The sequence below is a fragment of the Natrix helvetica genome (genome assembly GCF_964273705.1).
Source record: "Natrix helvetica genome assembly, chromosome: 12".
NCBI lineage: Eukaryota > Metazoa > Chordata > Lepidosauria > Squamata > Natricidae > Natrix > Natrix helvetica.
The window spans coordinates 13,829,256-13,846,340 of record NC_138556.1 but is presented as its reverse complement, the minus strand read 5'-3'; the positions used below and the strand labels follow the sequence as shown (position 1 = coordinate 13,846,340).

At 41.2% G+C, this 17,085-nt stretch overlaps 2 protein-coding genes across 4 annotated transcripts in view; one reads left to right on the top strand and one right to left on the bottom strand.

Annotated features, from left to right (window-relative positions):
* Positions 1–1,818, top strand: part of GALK2 (galactokinase 2) — a 43,068-nt gene extending 41,250 nt beyond the window's left edge. Inside the window, exon 10 of one of the 2 annotated variants that reach the window (XM_081964568.1) lies at positions 1,299–1,818. In XM_081964568.1, the coding sequence (XP_081820694.1) occupies positions 1,299–1,506 (208 nt within the window). In that variant the 3' untranslated portion in view covers positions 1,507–1,818. The remainder of the gene's footprint in view (positions 1–1,298) is intronic. The other variant, XM_081964567.1, reaches the window with a different exon arrangement.
* Positions 1–17,085, bottom strand: part of FAM227B (family with sequence similarity 227 member B) — a 117,389-nt gene that overhangs the window by 24,499 nt on the left and 75,805 nt on the right. The window contains exons 11-16 of one of the 2 annotated variants that reach the window (XM_081964566.1): positions 15,789–15,844; positions 14,341–14,500; positions 6,351–6,429; positions 5,624–5,698; positions 3,182–3,251; positions 1,830–2,031 (exon numbers count right to left, since the gene is read on the bottom strand). In XM_081964566.1, the coding sequence (XP_081820692.1) occupies positions 1,969–2,031; positions 3,182–3,251; positions 5,624–5,698; positions 6,351–6,429; positions 14,341–14,500; positions 15,789–15,844 (503 nt within the window). In that variant the 3' untranslated portion in view covers positions 1,830–1,968. Of the gene's footprint in view, positions 1–1,829; positions 2,032–3,181; positions 3,252–5,623; positions 5,699–6,350; positions 6,430–14,340; positions 14,501–15,788; positions 15,845–17,085 lie in introns of those variants that run through there. The other variant, XR_014176342.1, reaches the window with a different exon arrangement.

Genomic DNA, 17,085 nt, shown 5'->3' with positions numbered 1-17,085 from the left:
CTGCAGAATTTGAGGATCTCTGAAATAAAAGGATTTTACTAGTGAATGCTAGTGATAGATTTCTCTTGCTGCTGCTCCGTAAGGTTATGTTGTAGAGTCTAGGCCAGGGGTGTCAAACTGAAGGCTCAGGGGCTGGAACTGGCCCGCAGGGTGCTTAGGACCACCCTGGAAACAGTGAAGGACCGGTCCACGGTGCCTCTGCCAGTAAAGATGGAATTTGGGAGGGTTGTGTGCAGCCCTCCCGAGTGCCATTTTCTCTAGCAGACGGCTGCAGGAGGCTGTCACAGCTGAAAACGGAACTCGGGAGCCCGTTTTCGTTGGCAGAGTGCTCAGGCCACCACAGGCACTCCTGACATGAGTGACATCGAGCTGGCCATGCCCATCCTAGCCACGCTTACCCCCCCCCCTGAGGTTAAACACAACGCTGATGCGGCCCTCAATGGAATTGTGTTTGACACCCCTGATCTAGGCAAAGGCAAATGGATTTGAAAATGCTAATTGGAAAGCAAAACATTAAAATGACACCTGAAGACCTCATGGCAGATCTGGCCATCGACCCAGAGGTGTATATGTAAACAGCTGGTCAGCAGCTACATTTTAGGAACCATCTAAAAGCATGGCAAGATTGGGCTGCTGCAACTTCTAAACTGCGAGTAAATCGTTGCACGTAAATTCTTTACCTGAACAGCAGTTCCTATTACGGTGGGGCTGAGCCACTCACTTAACAAGAATGGACCGAGGGATATCAACAGCCACTGTCCCCATTCCCATTAGGGAGGAAATTAAAAAAAGAAACCATTCTGAGTTCTGGTGGACAGATAGGTACATAAAATATCAGAAGAGGGATGAGAGATTAGAGTAAGGACGAATCTAATATGGATTGTCTACAATAGTGATAATGATGTGCCTATAGGAAACCATTTCAGGGCATAGATAAAATGTTATCCTACTATTCAGTTTTCTATTCACTAGTCTTAGAGGATTGGTGGTATTATATAGACATCAAGACTGGCAGATGGATGACCTTAAACTATGAAGTTCATAGTAAATCCATAGTTCAGATTAGATTACACCAGGCAGTTTAAGGTGTCAGCTGTTCAGAGCTGGGCTGCAACCTTCCAGCCACCTGACTTTTAGCTGCCTATCGTGTCTGTCTTGTTTTCTTTTGAAAAACGAGAAGAAATCTAACCCACTTCTGTCCAGCATTTGCCAGTAGGCTCCCTGCATGCACAACACGTTCTCCCCTTGATTTACGACTTTAAGAATCTGTTTTATTCATTTATTTTTTGTTCTTCTAGGCAGTTTGGAGCAGTTGGCTCACGCCTGACTGGGGCAGGATGGGGTGGCTGCACTGTGTCAATGGTTCCTGTGGACAAACTGGAAAGATTCCTAGCAAATGTGAAGGAGGCTTATTACAGAAACAATGGCCAAAGGTTAGCCCTGGGAGAAAACTGCCTCTTTGCCACCAATCCTGGCACAGGAGCTGTCATTGTCTTTGAAGCCTGAAGGACGCCACATTTTCGGAGGAGTTTGTACGCCACAGTAAACAATTCATTTTGCTGCTTTTTATTACATTATAACGAACAATAGCAATAGCTATTATTATGATGGGTTTCCAAACTTTTCACTCTCTCTCTCTCTCTCTCTCTCGCTCAAAAGCGCTATTAATCTTTCTAATGTATTATTTCTTTCTTAAAATATGCTTCCAACATAATCATCCAAAATGTTGATTTCTGTCTGGACTTTGCAATATAAAACACGATTTGCCAAAATGTATCGGTTAAAATTATGGAAATGAACCAGATTGGAATTAAAGAGGAGAGGGGGGAAAAAAGGCCCAATGATTCTGTCTCATTCTTTATTGATTCGGAAGCCAGAGCCTACTTCATACCAAAAGTTGAATCAACTTAATTTTGGCGGAAGGAAAAAAAAAAAGTCCCATCAGCATTCACAGCACGTATCTTGAGGTCAGGCATCTTTGGCTCCCGATTCTGATCCACAAGAGCCATGACGTTGTATCTTGGCATTCGCCTATTCAAAAGAAACACCATGAATGATATTTGGGTGGGATTTTTGCATGTTGTGATGCTGTTAACCCCTTCCCTTCTCTCCCAGCCCCTAGTCATAAAAAGATAATTAGGGGCCTGAAAGCTTAAACCTATGAAGAATGGTTGCAGGAATTAGATATGTCTAGTTTAATGAAAAGAAGGACTAGGGAGGATAGCAATGTTCCAATATCTGTGGGGCTACCAACAAAGAAGAAGGACTGTGTGTGTGTGTCAACCTATTCTTCAAACACATGAAGGCAGAACAAGAAGCAATGGATGGAAACTAATCAAAGAGAGGACCAACCTAGGCAAAAGAAGATATTTCCTGATGGTTAATTAATCAGTAAAATGTCTTTGCCTTAAGTTGTGAGTGCTCCATCACTGGAGGTTTTTAAGCAGAGGCTGTGGATAGCCATGGGTCTGAAATGGTATAGAATCTCCTGCTTAAGTAAGGGGTTGGACTAGAAGACCTCCAAGCTCCCTTCCAACTCCTTTATTCTGTTATTCAGAAGTTGCGGGGAACTTCTTCAACACAATGGAACGCACCCAACATTCTAACTCAGTACCCAATGTCCCATCTCCAGATGTTAGTTTTTTCTTAAAAGGAGGAATAAAATCCAGCTAGATCCTGGAGTGAGAAGAAGCGAAATGTTTCTGGCACATCTACCTCAAAAAAAAATTTTTTTGGGGGGGGGGGGGATAAGGAAGAGGAAGGCTTTCCTCCAGAAACAACCCTACAGATGGTAGTTTAGGACTAACAGGTTTTGAACCCAAGGAAGAAGCTATTTTCCACCATACCTAACCTCCTTGAGTCCTACTACAGCCGTATGTCAAACAACAGTGCTGTATCCTTCATAAGCGGATCAAGACTTTGGAGAGGCCCCCAGTGGGTTTTACTTTTTATAAGATAAACAGAGACTTCTGTTCAACTTCATTCCGTGATCTGTTATTGAATAAGGACCCAAACCTACTTGAATATACAATTAACATTATACAAAAAGAAATGGACTTATTTTTACCCAGGTAACATGAATAAAAGCCATGTATCAACTCGTTCAGCACGTTCTCCATTTCCTAAGTAGGCGGCAAAGCGAATTTAACCACAGAAGATAGTGACATCGAAACTGAATTACCATTTGGAGGAGAAACTGTTCTATTTTTATCCTTTTTTCAGTAGGTTTCGTGGTGATGGTTTCTAGCATCCTAGGCAAAAAAAATTACAGAGCACAGCAAGTTACAGAAACTCCCTCCTTTTTTTTTTTTTTTTAACTCCTGCCCCTGTGCAGCTTATGTCACATTTGTCCCAATGTGGCAGCGGTGGGTTGCAGGCGGTTCGCAACGGTATGGGCGTACCGGAGCCCGCCCAGAGCACCAGATACCATTCCGGTATGGTGCTCTGGAGGGCCCACCCTTCCACCTGAGCTCCTTACCGGTCTTTTAAGTCTTCAGCGCTTACGCGCACGGCGCATAAGAGCACCTGTGTGACGCTTCGCTGAGCAGCTGGAGCGTCATGGAAGCTCGCGGAGGTGCTAAGACGCATGCGCGTGCTGCACATGTGTGCGTGCACATTGCGCGCATCCATGTGGACGCCGCCGGGCCCGTTCCAACCGTACCGGTTGGAACAGGATCCGGAACCCACCACTGCAATGTGGACAAGTCAAAGTGACATTTCATTAAATTTCTAGCAGGGTGGGCAAAGCGTTGCAAACACATGGCATGTCCCAGATACATGCCTGTCTTTGTGCAGAGCATTTCTTGGAAGGCTTAATATCAACTAAAAGTAGTCTCTTGCTCATAAACAATGTTTAACGTGGTGAGGGGGAAAATAACGGATTCACCATCATCTAAAGCAGTGGGTCTCAACCTTCTTAATGCCGCGACCCTTTAATATAGTTCCTCATGTTGTGGTGACCCCCAACCATAAAATTATTTTATGTTTTCTGTATTTTTTCCAAAAATATGTGTTTTCGGGTGGTCTTAGGTGACCCCTGTGAAAGGGTCGTTCGACCCCCAAAGGGGTCCCGACTCATAGGTTGAGAACCACTGATCTAAAGTGAAGCATCCATTTAGCATTATATCCATTTTTTAAATAAAAAAAAAATACATTTTTGAAAATGGAATGAGTTAAGGTAGTGTTGTTTTCAACTCTCTTAGCAACTTTAAGATGTCTGAACTTGAGCAGCTAAAATTCTGGGAGTTGAATTTCAAGCTTCTTAATGTCGGTGAGGTTGAGAACCCCTGGCTTAGAGAAGTTGGTGTACAAAGATTTCTCCATGGCCCTGCTGGGACAGCTGACAATAGATCCTCCTGTCCCCAAAAATCTGTTATGTGACCATGCCACCCGTGGTCTCTCAGCCTGTGAAAAGACTTGAGACTGGTATGGTTCTTGACCCTGATGTTGATCCCAGGAACCATGAAACTGTAATCTTAGTTAGTTAATGATAAACATATAAATAAATGTTTAGCCTTTGTTTTAAATCACAAACCATCTGAAGTCCTCTGGCAAAAGAAATTATTTGTATATAACAATAGTCTAAATCAGCGGTTCTCAAACATTTTGGATTCAGGATTGCTTTTATGTTCTTAAAAATGGCTGAGGACCCCAGAGCTTGGATTTTCTCTGGTTGATGTCTATCTAAAAAGTCAAGTTGAAGTCAAACTAAAAAAAAAAAATATGTATGAGTTTGCGGATCCCCTAAAAAGGGCTTGGGGATCCCCAAAGGTCCCCAGACCAGGGGTCACCAAACTTTTGGACCTCGGGGACCACCAAATTCATAACTTTAAATCCCGCGGACAACTAATATGAATTTTTTTAAAAAGATAAATAGTTATCTTTATTAATAATCTCTCCTGGGTACTTATAAATTCTAGTAATAAATTTTTGTCTAGATTTATTATAATATAAATATAAATGATCCTAGACAAAAGCACGTTTAAACAAATATAGTTAAATGAGAATGATGGTATATTGATGGTATAAAGATTTTTGATTTAAAATGTACAATTCAATATGAATGAAATATAAAGAACGATTGTAGTAACGCACGAAATTTATTTGTAACCAATCGACATGCTTTCTGGAAGATGTAATGAAGAATATTTTTGTGTGTGTTTTTTGTTTAATTAAAGCAATAAAATTTTTTAAAAAAATAGTTTTTAGTGCAATCTTAAAAATGCAAATAATTTTTCTGCGGACCACCAAAATTTTCTCACAGACCAACAGTGGTCCATGGACCGCCAGTTGGTGACATTTTGAGAAGGCCTGGTCTAAATAAATGATCCTTGGAAAAGTTTAAATGTATTAGGGATTATGAACAAGGAAAGAATGTGAAATTCTCAAGTCCTCCCTTTGGGGAGGTTTTCAGGAAAATACTTAAAGGTATCTTAAGTTTTCCTAAGTTCTCCTCTGCAGCATCTTTGCATTTTTTTTTTAAATGACTAACTTTAGTTGATAAATAACCACCAGATGTCATACGTTTTGAAGGACAGAATGGCTTTTTTCCCCCCAAAGGATTTTCGATTTTAAAGGAATCTGAATATTTATTTTTTTAAAAAAAATAGTTTGAAAAACGAACCTTCTGAACTTTCTGTCAGCTTTCTCTCTCTTTTCTTGTAACACCACTAGTTCTGCAAAACACTTGTGTTCAAAACTAAAAGGGAAAAACACATCACGTGATATACTGGAAATGTAGAGAGGAACAAACATTTTTTGTTTTGTTTTTAATGATACTTAATTTTCTCCCAAAGGACTTTCCCTTTAGAGGAGCAATGATACAAAAGGCCTCATCGTACAAAATTTGGAAGATCATTATTCTGCAAATCATTTCTTCCAGGGTAAGCCAGAAAGAGTGACATTAGCAGCTTTCCCTGGAGGACAGGCGGCTTGGGGTATTGCATTAGACATCTGTTAGACATTATTCAAAAATGAAGGCCAGTTGCCAAGGGTGACCAAAGTTACCTGAAAGTTTTTTGCTCAAGTTTACTGTTCCTCCAGAATGCAAAATGCACAGGTCATTTGACCTAGATTTCGTTAATTTCCCCCCTTTTAATGCACAAATGCACAAAAGCATAATAATACACGGAATTGATGTGGTTTGAAACGCATCGCGTGCCTGCTCTTTTGCAAGTCCCAGAGGAGCTGCAGTATCACAATATATATGCATTAGCTTAGGAATGGGGGTGGGTGAGGGGAGCAGACCACAGAGTAGAAACGCCTGGTAAGGCAGTGCAAAACCAAGATAGTGTGAATCTAGTACATTTGTTCTGTGCCCTCGGTTTGAAATCACCAGGTCAAATACGTACTTTGCAAAATGATCCAGCAGTTTCTTCGAAGTCTGCTTACTGTTCTGAATGACATCCATATAAGTTGGAGAAAGGGGTGTGCTGATGTTCTGGTCAAGGGAAAACTTGTATTACTTTCATCTCTTGCAAAGCGACCTGGGACAACTGATGTACACGGGCCTTTTCTATCTGACACTAGCTGCTAACCCGGTGTTGCTCGGAACAAATCCCCCTTAACAGAGGGAGCTCCCTTGTTTTTTGTAAGAACCAATCCCCCTTACCAGAAGGAGCCTCCACTACTCTGTACAGTAGAAGCCATTTTAAGGCGCAACAGGCTGCATCCTTAATTGAATCATGGCATTGTAAAACTGTGAGGAAGTGCTCTGACTCAACCGTCAACGTAGTAGCAAAAAGCTTTGGAGGAAAAAAATCTACAACGAAGGATACATTTATTGTAAGTGCAATTTATTAACTATATTAACAACGTCTTTTTTCCTAATAGATTACCTTTTCCTGTACAAATGTCATGCTTGGCAACAAATATTTAAGATCTTTAAAATAGCTCTTAAGAGCTCACAAAGAGTATATGGCTCCCTTTTTGTTTTAGGGGGGAAAATTGACTTTCAATGATTTAAATATATGCCTTTTGTTTCTGCATCCCGAATTTATTTATTTATTTTAACTGCAGTATTTTTCTTTTATGTTTTGTTGGTTCATTAGAGAAACAAATTTAAAAAAAACCAAACAGTAGGTTCCAAACATTTTTAAAAGGGCAGTTTCACATGCAACATTTTAGGAATCTCCTGTAAATAGATGGGCAACGGCATGGGTCACTCAGACCAAATTCTTCTTCCTCACAAAGGAGCACATTGACCCACTGGTCATATTCCTGCCCATAGACAATCCTTGCTTTATTTATTTGTTAAATTTATATGCCGCCATCTCACTCTGAAAAGCAACTCTTGGGTGGTTTACAATTGAAATTATTCTCCCAGGAATAAATTAAACTTTTTAAAATCTACAAACTGAGCCTTCCCAGGAATGGAACTACGCCCAGAAATTGATTGCATTCTAATTTGCAGTTTGACCTGACTTCTAACCAAGGCCACCTCCTTCTCAGTATGGAATCCTAGTTCGTTCACTCGTATCTGAATTCCCCATTGATTCTAGCTCTTAAGAACCTTCTTTGGTGCCAATGAATGATGGGCGTCATGGAAGCCCAAACTCTGCATGGTTTTCCTTTTATGGTTTTATGCAAAGCTATTTAAAAGGCTAGGAAACCAAACTGTATTTTTCGGAGTATAAGACGCACCAAGATTTTGAAGAGGCAAATTAAAAACAAAGTTTTTGCACTCTGCAGACCTCCCAAAAATGGCTTGTTTTTCACGAAAATGGGCCTGTTTTCCCCCCCAAAAATATGAAAGGCTTGTAGAGTACTCCTGGGAGGTTGGGACAAAAACAAGCAAAAAATGGCTCATTTTTTGCAAAAACGGGCCTGTTTTTTTTCTTCAAAAAAAAGGGCATGAATAGCCTTTAGGGGGCTTATAGAGTACTCCTGAAAGCATCCTAAAGGCTATATATGGCCATTTTGGTGAAAGGAGGATGGGAGGCAAAAAAATTGCTGTATTCAGTGTATAAGACGCACCCAGATTTTCAGCCTTTTTTGAGGGAAAGAGGTGTGTCTTATATTCTGAAAAATACGGTAATTATTTTCTCATTTCAGGACAGCCTGCCTTTTGCTGGGAAAGTCAAGACCTTGGCTGTTGCTGGAGAGCAACAGATATGGTCAGCTAACTCGGTTCAGGTCCTTTGGTGAAGAGGGCAGTAAAAAAAATGGTACCTTGGATAGCTCCAAATAAGCTACTAGTGCTCCCCTCTCAGGACAACAGCAGGAAGTCGTAGCCATTTTCCAACTTCCACCAAAGCTGAGTTGATTGAGGGACCACAGTGGATCTTCCACTGTCTGAATGCCCTGAAAGTCAAACTATTGGCCTCTCCTTCAGGTGACCCCAACAGGGACTTGTATTGTCTTTTGAAAAGGAGGAAATAGTAATTGTCACCAGAAATATCAGCGAGTGGTGTACCATTCTCCTGTATCAGCTAAACATTGCAGAAAGATAGCCTGTTCAATGGTCCTGAATGTCACCCTGCAGCTCTGTTCCAAAATGTAAAGGGCTGACTACAAAATAAAGTCTGGCAAAGTTCCTCAATCACCTTACTTGAAGTAGAAAGCTGACTTTCTCTTCAACATTCTTATATATATATATATAAATTAACAAGTTAATCATCTCATGCATTCCTATCGATTGTCTCATGCAATTCGATCAATCTAGCACAGGGTCCTCTTTAACAAATCATGTTGAAAGATAAGGTAAAGGTAAAAGTTTCCCCGCACAAGTGTACTAGTCGTTCCCAACTCTAGGGGGCGGTGCTCATCTCCGTTTCAAAGCCGAAGAGCCAGCGCTGTCCAAAGATGTCTCTGTGGTCATGTGGCCGGCATGACTAAATGCCAAAGGCGCAGGGAACGCTGTTACCTTCCCACCAAAGTTGGTTCCTATTTTTCTACTTGCATTTTTACGTCCTTTCGAACTACTAGGTTGGCAGAAGCTGGGACAAGTAACGGGAGCTCACTCCGTTACACAGCGCTAGGAATTCGAACCACTGAACTGCTGGTCTTTCTGATCGATAACCTCAGCGTCTTAGCCACTGAGCCACTGCATCCCTTTTGTTGAAAGATAGCAATAGCAAAACTGAGTGTGGAGACCAGTGTAAAAACCCAGATTGTTAGAGCAATATGCTGACTCTGTAAACTGCTTAGAGAAGGATGCAAAGCATTATGAAGCGGTATATTAAGTGCTATTGCTATATGAAAGGATTGGAAAATCATAGACCTCTCCAGAAATAAAACTCATTGTTTTGACTTGTTTTTTTTAAAAGGTAGAAACAATAGTCCTGCATTATTCCTTCTGCCCCAAAGTAGGTGATATCAAGTAGAGTCTTCAGGTCTCTGAGTAAAGTTACCAAGTTTCCTACCAATTCATAATCAAAAAAGTCATCTAACTCAAGTGGCATAGACCTGTTCCAAACACCATCCAGTCTATTTTATTCTCTTCCTTCCTCCTTCCCACGGCCTAACCGCATTTGCCGTAGGAAAAGAATAACATTTTCCTCGGATTAATAAAACTTTTTCTGAAGCTGTGTGTGCATTGTATGCGCACATTCTGAATACTTGGGTTAAGTTTGCTTTTAAAAGCCAGTATCAATTAGAAGTGGTTTTTTTTGACAGGGATATTGTCATACGAAAAGGGCTACTGGCAGACTGAAGAGTTGAAGAAGAAGAAGAAAATGTGGAGAAATGTGTAACTTTAGTTGTTCTGTTCTGAAAAATGTAGTTCAACTTAATTCAGCCAGAAAGTCTTGGCAGTAAGTTGGGATGGAAGAGAGAAACATTTCAGAACACAAGTCCTTCTGAAAGGAAGATGAGAAAAGACTGAACTATATCATGATTTTTTCCCCCTTGTCCCCTATCTGTATCTGGAATATACCCTGTTCTACATCCTCTTCCGTTTGTTAGACTTTCCCCTTTACCTCTTGCTAGTCTCTAGAAGGGGGAGAAGGGAAACTAACTGAAATCTCACCGAAAGAAACGCTCAAAAATGCCTTTTGACAATCATTAAAATGCAAGCAAAGCAAAGCAAAGCTCACAATTGTAAGCCAAAAGGGGTTGGAGAAGGGTACTTGCTGTTCCAGATATACTCATTAAAAAAGTGTCTAATTGAGATTGAGGAGCTGTAGAGCGCTGGGGAAAAAAAAAACATCTCTGGGTTTGATCACAGGATAACTTTTACAAGGGTGTCTGTGGGGGCATTTAAAAAAAAATCCAAGACGATCATTATGAGCTAAGATCCAACTTTTTTATAACTTGTGAAAGAAGGACGGGGCTTTGATCATGTGGCTCCAGATGCCGTCTTGACATTTTTAAACGCTCTGTTGTAGCGGAGCTGGCAGCAGATTAGGACAGTGAGGAGGTTAGGGAGGAACATGGGCCAGTCCTGGAGTCTGGGGAAGGCTCTGATGAAGGCTCTGTGTCGGAGGCAGAAAGGGGGCCAGGGCCATATGCCAGTTATCAGCTGCCTTCAGAGTCAGACATCAGTGAGGCAGACGAAGAGCTGGAGCCTGTTCCCAGTGTGCGCATGCGCAGAGTTGGCAGACGAAGGGAACAGCTAGGGTCGACTTGGGAATAAGGCCACAGGTGGACGATGAAGGGCCCCTCCCAGAGGAAATAAAAGAGGAGCGAAAGGGGAGTGGAGTTTGCAGGAAACCATTAGTTCCCTTAATTGGTTCGTGACTCTCCGAGACTCCAAACCAGATAAGCCTTGGTCAGTACACAGAGACTGAAAAGAGAGAAAGAATATGTCCGTAGATGTTTGTGTATTAAAGAGAATGAGAGCTATACACAGACAAAGGGAAGGGAAGCACAAATGGTTAGTTTCATATTGGGCATTGTTTTTTTTAGCCTGGGTAAGAATAATACTTTTGTCTTTTGTTTAGAAGAATGTATAGATTCATTCATTTGTTGTTTGTAACATCCCTCTATTTAACTGTCCCTCACTGGAAATAATTTTAAAAGCACACGCAGTGGCTCAATGGTTAAGACACTGGGCTTGTCCGCTGGAAAGCCAGCAGCCCAAGTTTGAGTCTCGAGCACTACACAATGGGGTGAGCTCCTGTACACGCTTCAGCTCCTGCCAACCGAGCAGTTCGAAAGCATGTCAATGCAAGTAAACAAATAGGTACCAGTTTGGTAGGTAGGTAACATGCTGGCCACATGACTGAAGACGGCATTGGCCCAATGGCCTTGAAACAAGAGATGAGCACACACACACACATACAAAGTCAGCAATGACTAGAAGAGAAAAATCTGCAGAGATTTATATAAAAGTAAGGTACTAGAAACATTTTGAAATGCTAAGAATGATTTTTTTTAATGGGGCAATTAATAATGGAGAAGAAATAAGAAACAACTGTCTTTGTGGTGAAGGGCTTAATCATGGAGTTCCTTGAGGCACATTTTCCTTCTTTGTTGTTTCTACAGCAAATCCTGGAAAACTTATATTTATCTTATTTTGAAAAAAGAATTATTGACAGGGATCATGACTTTACTTGATCCTTTTCCTGAATGATCACCATTCAGAGAAATTTTCTGCTTCTCTATATGTCCTGTCTGTCTCTCCCTCCTTGAGTTTGAAAAATATCTTATTAATTTTCTTTATTTTTATGTACCTCCACTGTTAATCGTTTTATTCTTTCTAATTGCTGGCCTCAGGGCTAAAATAAAGACTTGAGCCAGAATTAAATGTTCTGAAAAGGATGAGGAAACTGAACACGTGGATATAAACTTTGGAGACCTCCAAAACGTTCTTGGTAAACTATAATATTTAATGTAACATAAAGCAAGCATTCTTGAAGGCTTGAGTAATCCTGTTAATTTAATTTAATTTAAATCCTATTTGTTTTCTGTTCTAGCGACACCCTCTTAGGGGAACATGTCTCCAACGTGTCTCTCAAAAACTGAGTGTAGCCCTCGATCTTAAAAAGGGGGGTTTTGGTGATGATTTATGTATTTCACTGGAAGTTTATCCCATCGCTTGGAATCAATTTCATATCAAAGAGAACCGAGTGATAAGATTCTCCCGTGAAGTGCACGAGACAATGAATTTGTTATTTTTTTACTGGGACTAGATTGTTCTGGAAATGATTATGTATGTAGGACAAAAGAAAATGACTTAAAATTATTCACATTTCCTCATTTTTCAGTTTCACAGAGGAAGCCAACATTACGATTAGGCATTTCGTTTTAAAGTCATCCGAATACGGCAAAGGGTATGGTTTTATAGTTAAGACGAGAGGTGGCATTCAGCAGGTTCTGACCAGTTCTGGAGAACCAATAGTGGAAATTTTGAGTAGTTCAGAGAACTGGCAAATTCCACCTCTAACTGGCCCCACCTCCATCTATTCTCTGCCACCCGAGTCCCAGTTGATTGGGAGGAAATGGGGATTTTGCAGTAACCTTCCCTTGGAGTCGGGAGGGAATGGAGATTTTACAGTATCCTTCCCCTGCCATGCCCACCAAGCCATGCCACACCCACAGAACCGGTAGTAAATAATTTTGAATCCCACCCAAGACGTAGTTGTCTCCTAAGTCAACTAGATTATAACAAGAGAGATTCCAGCTACAGCTCATTTCCAATTTTAAATCCCCAAGTTGCGTGTTCATAGGATCGGGCTGTTGACTCAAGAGGTAGAAAGGAATCAAATTATTACCTAACAGACAAACTATTCTTATAGATTTGTGAGCCTTCTTCTACTCACTGGCTAATCTAGCATCGGAATCCTGCCAGAGAAGATTTGTATCAATGATTTTCATAGTTTCTTTCTGGAAATGCGTTCCAGACTGACTCATCCGTTAAAGAATCTGCGATCTGTCATGGAAACCTGGCATTTAATAGGCCCTGTGCACATGGCTGCAGATTAAAGATCATTCCTTTGGATGTCTGTCACGCTTATTGTTTCTCCTCCTGAGACTGATCCAAGGATCAGCGGGTGGGTTGTCTGGAACCTAGAACTAAATCAGAAAGTGATTCTGATCCACAGATTTTGAAATGCTCAAGCTGGCTTTCGCAGTCATATTCTACCCTAACATCCAATTGTTGTTAAATTATCTAGCTTCAAGGCATGTGCCAAGATTTTACTCAGTGACTAAGTCCATGCGGTGATCTTGTTCACTTTTGGCTTACTGTTCTCTGCTTTTATGGCTTTATTGAGTAAACAATGGTTGAGCAGGCTGTGAATTAGTGTGATGACTTCAAGTAGTCATTATGCCATGGCTTCAATTTAAATTTTTGAACTTATTTACATCCTACCTTTATTTATTTTTTTTACAAAAAAACTCAATACGGCAAACATATCCAACACACCTTCCTCCTCCTATTTTCTCCACAACACCCATCCTGTGAAGTGAGTTGGGATGAGAGAGGATGACTGGTCCAAGGTCACCCAGCTAGCTTTCATGGCTAAGGTGGGACTAGAACTCAAGTCACTGGTGATTGGCCAAAGTCACCCAATTGGATTTGATTGCTAAGGCGGGAATAGAACTCAGGGTCTCTTAGTGATTGGCCCAGAGTCACCCAGCTGGCTTTCATGGCTAAGGTGGGACTTGAATTCATGGTCTCCCGGTTTCAAGTGTGGTGCCTTAACTACTAGGCATGTGATGGCAAACCTATGGCACACGTGCCACAGGTGGCATGCAGAGCCCTCTCTGCGGGCATGTGGGCCATCGCCCCAGCTGAGCTCCACCGCGCATGCGCACATGTGTGCTGCTGGCCAGCTGGTTTTCTGGTCTCTACTGTGCATGCGCTGGGGGCACATGTGAAAGACGTGTGTGCATGTGTGGAGAGGTGGTGCGTGCATGCGCAAGGATGGGATGTGCGGGGGGGGTTCGCACACACATTGCATTATGTGTGTGTGCGCGCGCTTTCAGCACACGACGACAAAAAGGATCACTGCACTAGACCAAACAGGCTCTTGTTATATATCTGTCCTGCATACGTATAAAATAAAACATACATGTTATATGTGTCTTTTAATAGCAAAAGCAAACCAGAATGCAGAGAAGATCTATGTAGCAACTCTTCTATATATTTGTTTAGCCCTTCTCTCCAAATCCAATTTGGAAAAGAACTGAGCTCAGAGAGAATTTTTTTTAAAAAATAAAAGTCCCAAAAACAGAGTCCAAGTTTCTTAGTTTGACCTGCCACGAAAAAGAAAACCAGATTTCACTTCTGTCTTTCCCATCCCTTCACCCACCACATTGGTGTGTGTGTGTGTGTGTGTGTGTGTGTGTGTGTGTGCATGCGTGTTTTAACGGACACAAATTATTTTACTGCAGGTTTCAGAAAGTGTAAAGCTATCTCAAGTAATAAACATCTTCCTTTAAAAATGAAAGGATATGGTACTGTGCAGATTTCACTGTGATTGATCCTGTAACCCCGGGAGTTTGCTAAAGGATTTGGGATTCCATGCATCCGAAGATAATAGGAGACCAATGGACTTTGACCACCAAGGTTGAAAAGCGAATGCTGAAAGTCTGGACCATCTCCAATGTAATGGGACTATAAAGAAGATGGAAAGAGCCTTTATTAGAATAGAGCACAGTTTAATCTTTCTTCCAGCTGGGCTGCTAAGAGGTGGGGTGGGGGTTGAGAGGAGGGGGGAGAGAGATCCTGATTGAGAAAATAGTGCAGAAGGAAAGGTTAAGCACTCTGTCCCCAAGGTTGTTTTTAATTATCTAATCTCCCGCCTCCCCCAGTCTCTGGCTCTCTGGCAACTGCAAGCTCAGTCTTTTTCTTGCTCCCTCATTTTGCATTTGGAGCTAAAAGATTGACTTTGACTACTCTGCATTTGCAGTGCCAAGCATAACCTACACTTTGAATAAACGTTTATTGCTGTTTATAATATTTTATTCTACTCCCTTCCTTCCTAGGCTGCTCTAGGTCACCTTTGTGCTTAAGGCGGGTCTAGAACTCCCAGTCTCCTGGTTTTTAACCTGATGCCTTCACCACTATATCAAACTCGCTCTTTTATAGATATTACAGAGCTAGAATCCTCAGGCCATTCATGGTGTGCAGATGGGTTGAGGTTCATATTTGGCTTTTCATGGTAAAGGAAATAAATATATCTATGCAAGCAGCTAAATTATGCTACAGGGTATTCTTCCTATGGCAGTTCTTGGATCTCCCGCTGGCACAATGGGTCTAGTGGTAGACAGAAAGTTGTGGAACTTAGTCAGAAGGATCTTGTAGGAAAATTCTTCATGATCGAGACTAATACACTAGTAAGAATTACTAAGAAAAATGGATGGAAAGGAGAGATTCAACCTGGAAAGGAGGAGGAACTTTCTGACAGTGAGAACAATCGATGGAACAGAAGTTGCCTTTGAAAGTTGTGGGAGCTTCATCAATGGAGGCTTTCAAGAAGAGACTGGACTGCCAAATGGTGTAGGGTCTCCTGCTTGGGTTGGGGGATTGGACTAGATGACCTACAAGGTCCCTTCCAACACTGTTAATCTGTTAAATATTCAGTATTGCATGAACTGGTTTCTCTCTCCCGTATGATCTATAGTACATTAATGAGCCCAAGTTGGTGGGACATTTTCTCTCTCTCTCTCTCTCTCTCTCTCTCTCTCTCTCTCTCTCTCTCTCCCTCCCACCCTCCCTCCCTCCCTCCCTCCCTCCCTCCCCCCCCCTCTCTCTCTCTCTCTCTCTCTCTCTCTCTCTCATATGCAAAATTCATTGTGCAAAGGTTTACATTGTTTTTGCAAAACGTGCAAAAAGAAATAAGAAAGGTCAGAGAGGAAACTGACTTCGGGTCTTGAATGTAACGCAAACTGTTCACACATACCTCTTTTTTCTCTCCTGACTCTTGCATTTGGTCTTCAGATTTCACCTGAAATCTCACTGTATAAAATACAAAAAAAAAAGAGTGAGTTTTTTCAGTCACCTACCATATTTTTCAGAGTATAAGACGCACCCTTTTTCCTCAAAAAAAAAAAAAAAGGCTGAAAGTCTGGATGCATCTTATACATCGAATACAGCATTTTTTTGCCTCCCGAAGCCCCGCCCCCTTCACAAAAACGGCCCTGCATATCTTTATGGAGGCTTATAGAGTGCTGCTGGGGGCTGGGGGGGGCAGAAATGAGCAACAAATGTGTCGTTTTTGTCCCCCCAGCCCCCAGCAGCACTCTATAAGCCTCCATAAAGATATGCATACAATTTTTTTGACAAAAAACGGGCCATTTGTTGCTCGTTTTTGCCCCACCCCCAGGAGCACTCGACAAGGCCCCCCCCCAGGCTATTCATGCCTTTTATTTGAAGAAAAATGGGCCAGTTTTGGGAAGTTTGCAGAGTGCAAAAACCTTTTTTTCCCCTTTTGGAAAGCTTTTTAGTTAGAGTGATTGATGAGAATGACATTGATCAAGTGCTGTGCCAGCAGAAATAAGTCTTAGGTGCTGCAGATTATCAGTGTTTTCCTTCTCCAACACCTGAATAAATACACCTGAAAACATCTACCTACCTACCTACCTACTCTCTCTTTCTCCCTAGACATAACAATCTTGGAATTGGCAAGAAAATAATTAGGCAACTTTTGAATTCTCAACGCTTTTTTAAATAGGGTACAGTCAAGACCCACCTGTTCCAACTAGCCGGCCCGGCTTAACTAGAACTCTATCCTCTAATCCCCCTGGCAATTTTAAATTATAGGGTATTTTAATGTCTTTTTAACTTTATTGTTATTGTCTTTTTAACTTTATTGTTATTGTTATTTATGATTTGTAATAACTGTTTTTATTTATATAAGCATTGAGAATTCAAAAGTTGCCTAATTATAATAAAATTAAATTAATTGAAGTTTAATCGACGTGAACAAGATCACTCCCTTTCCTTAGTTACATAGGGCCCCTAAACATAAATCATAAATATGAAATCACTATTCCCCGGTTCAAAAGTACCAGGAAATTTTAACAGATTCTTGGATTTTTGCGTTATTGTGTTCAAGGGATTTAGACTTGTTCTTGCCAATTCCAAGATTGTTATGTCTTGGAAATCGGTACTGAGCAAGTGTTAAGTTTCCAAGAATTAATTCTGATTATTTCAGTTTCCTTCAAAGGAAAGACAATCACTGCCCTTTTTGGAGCATC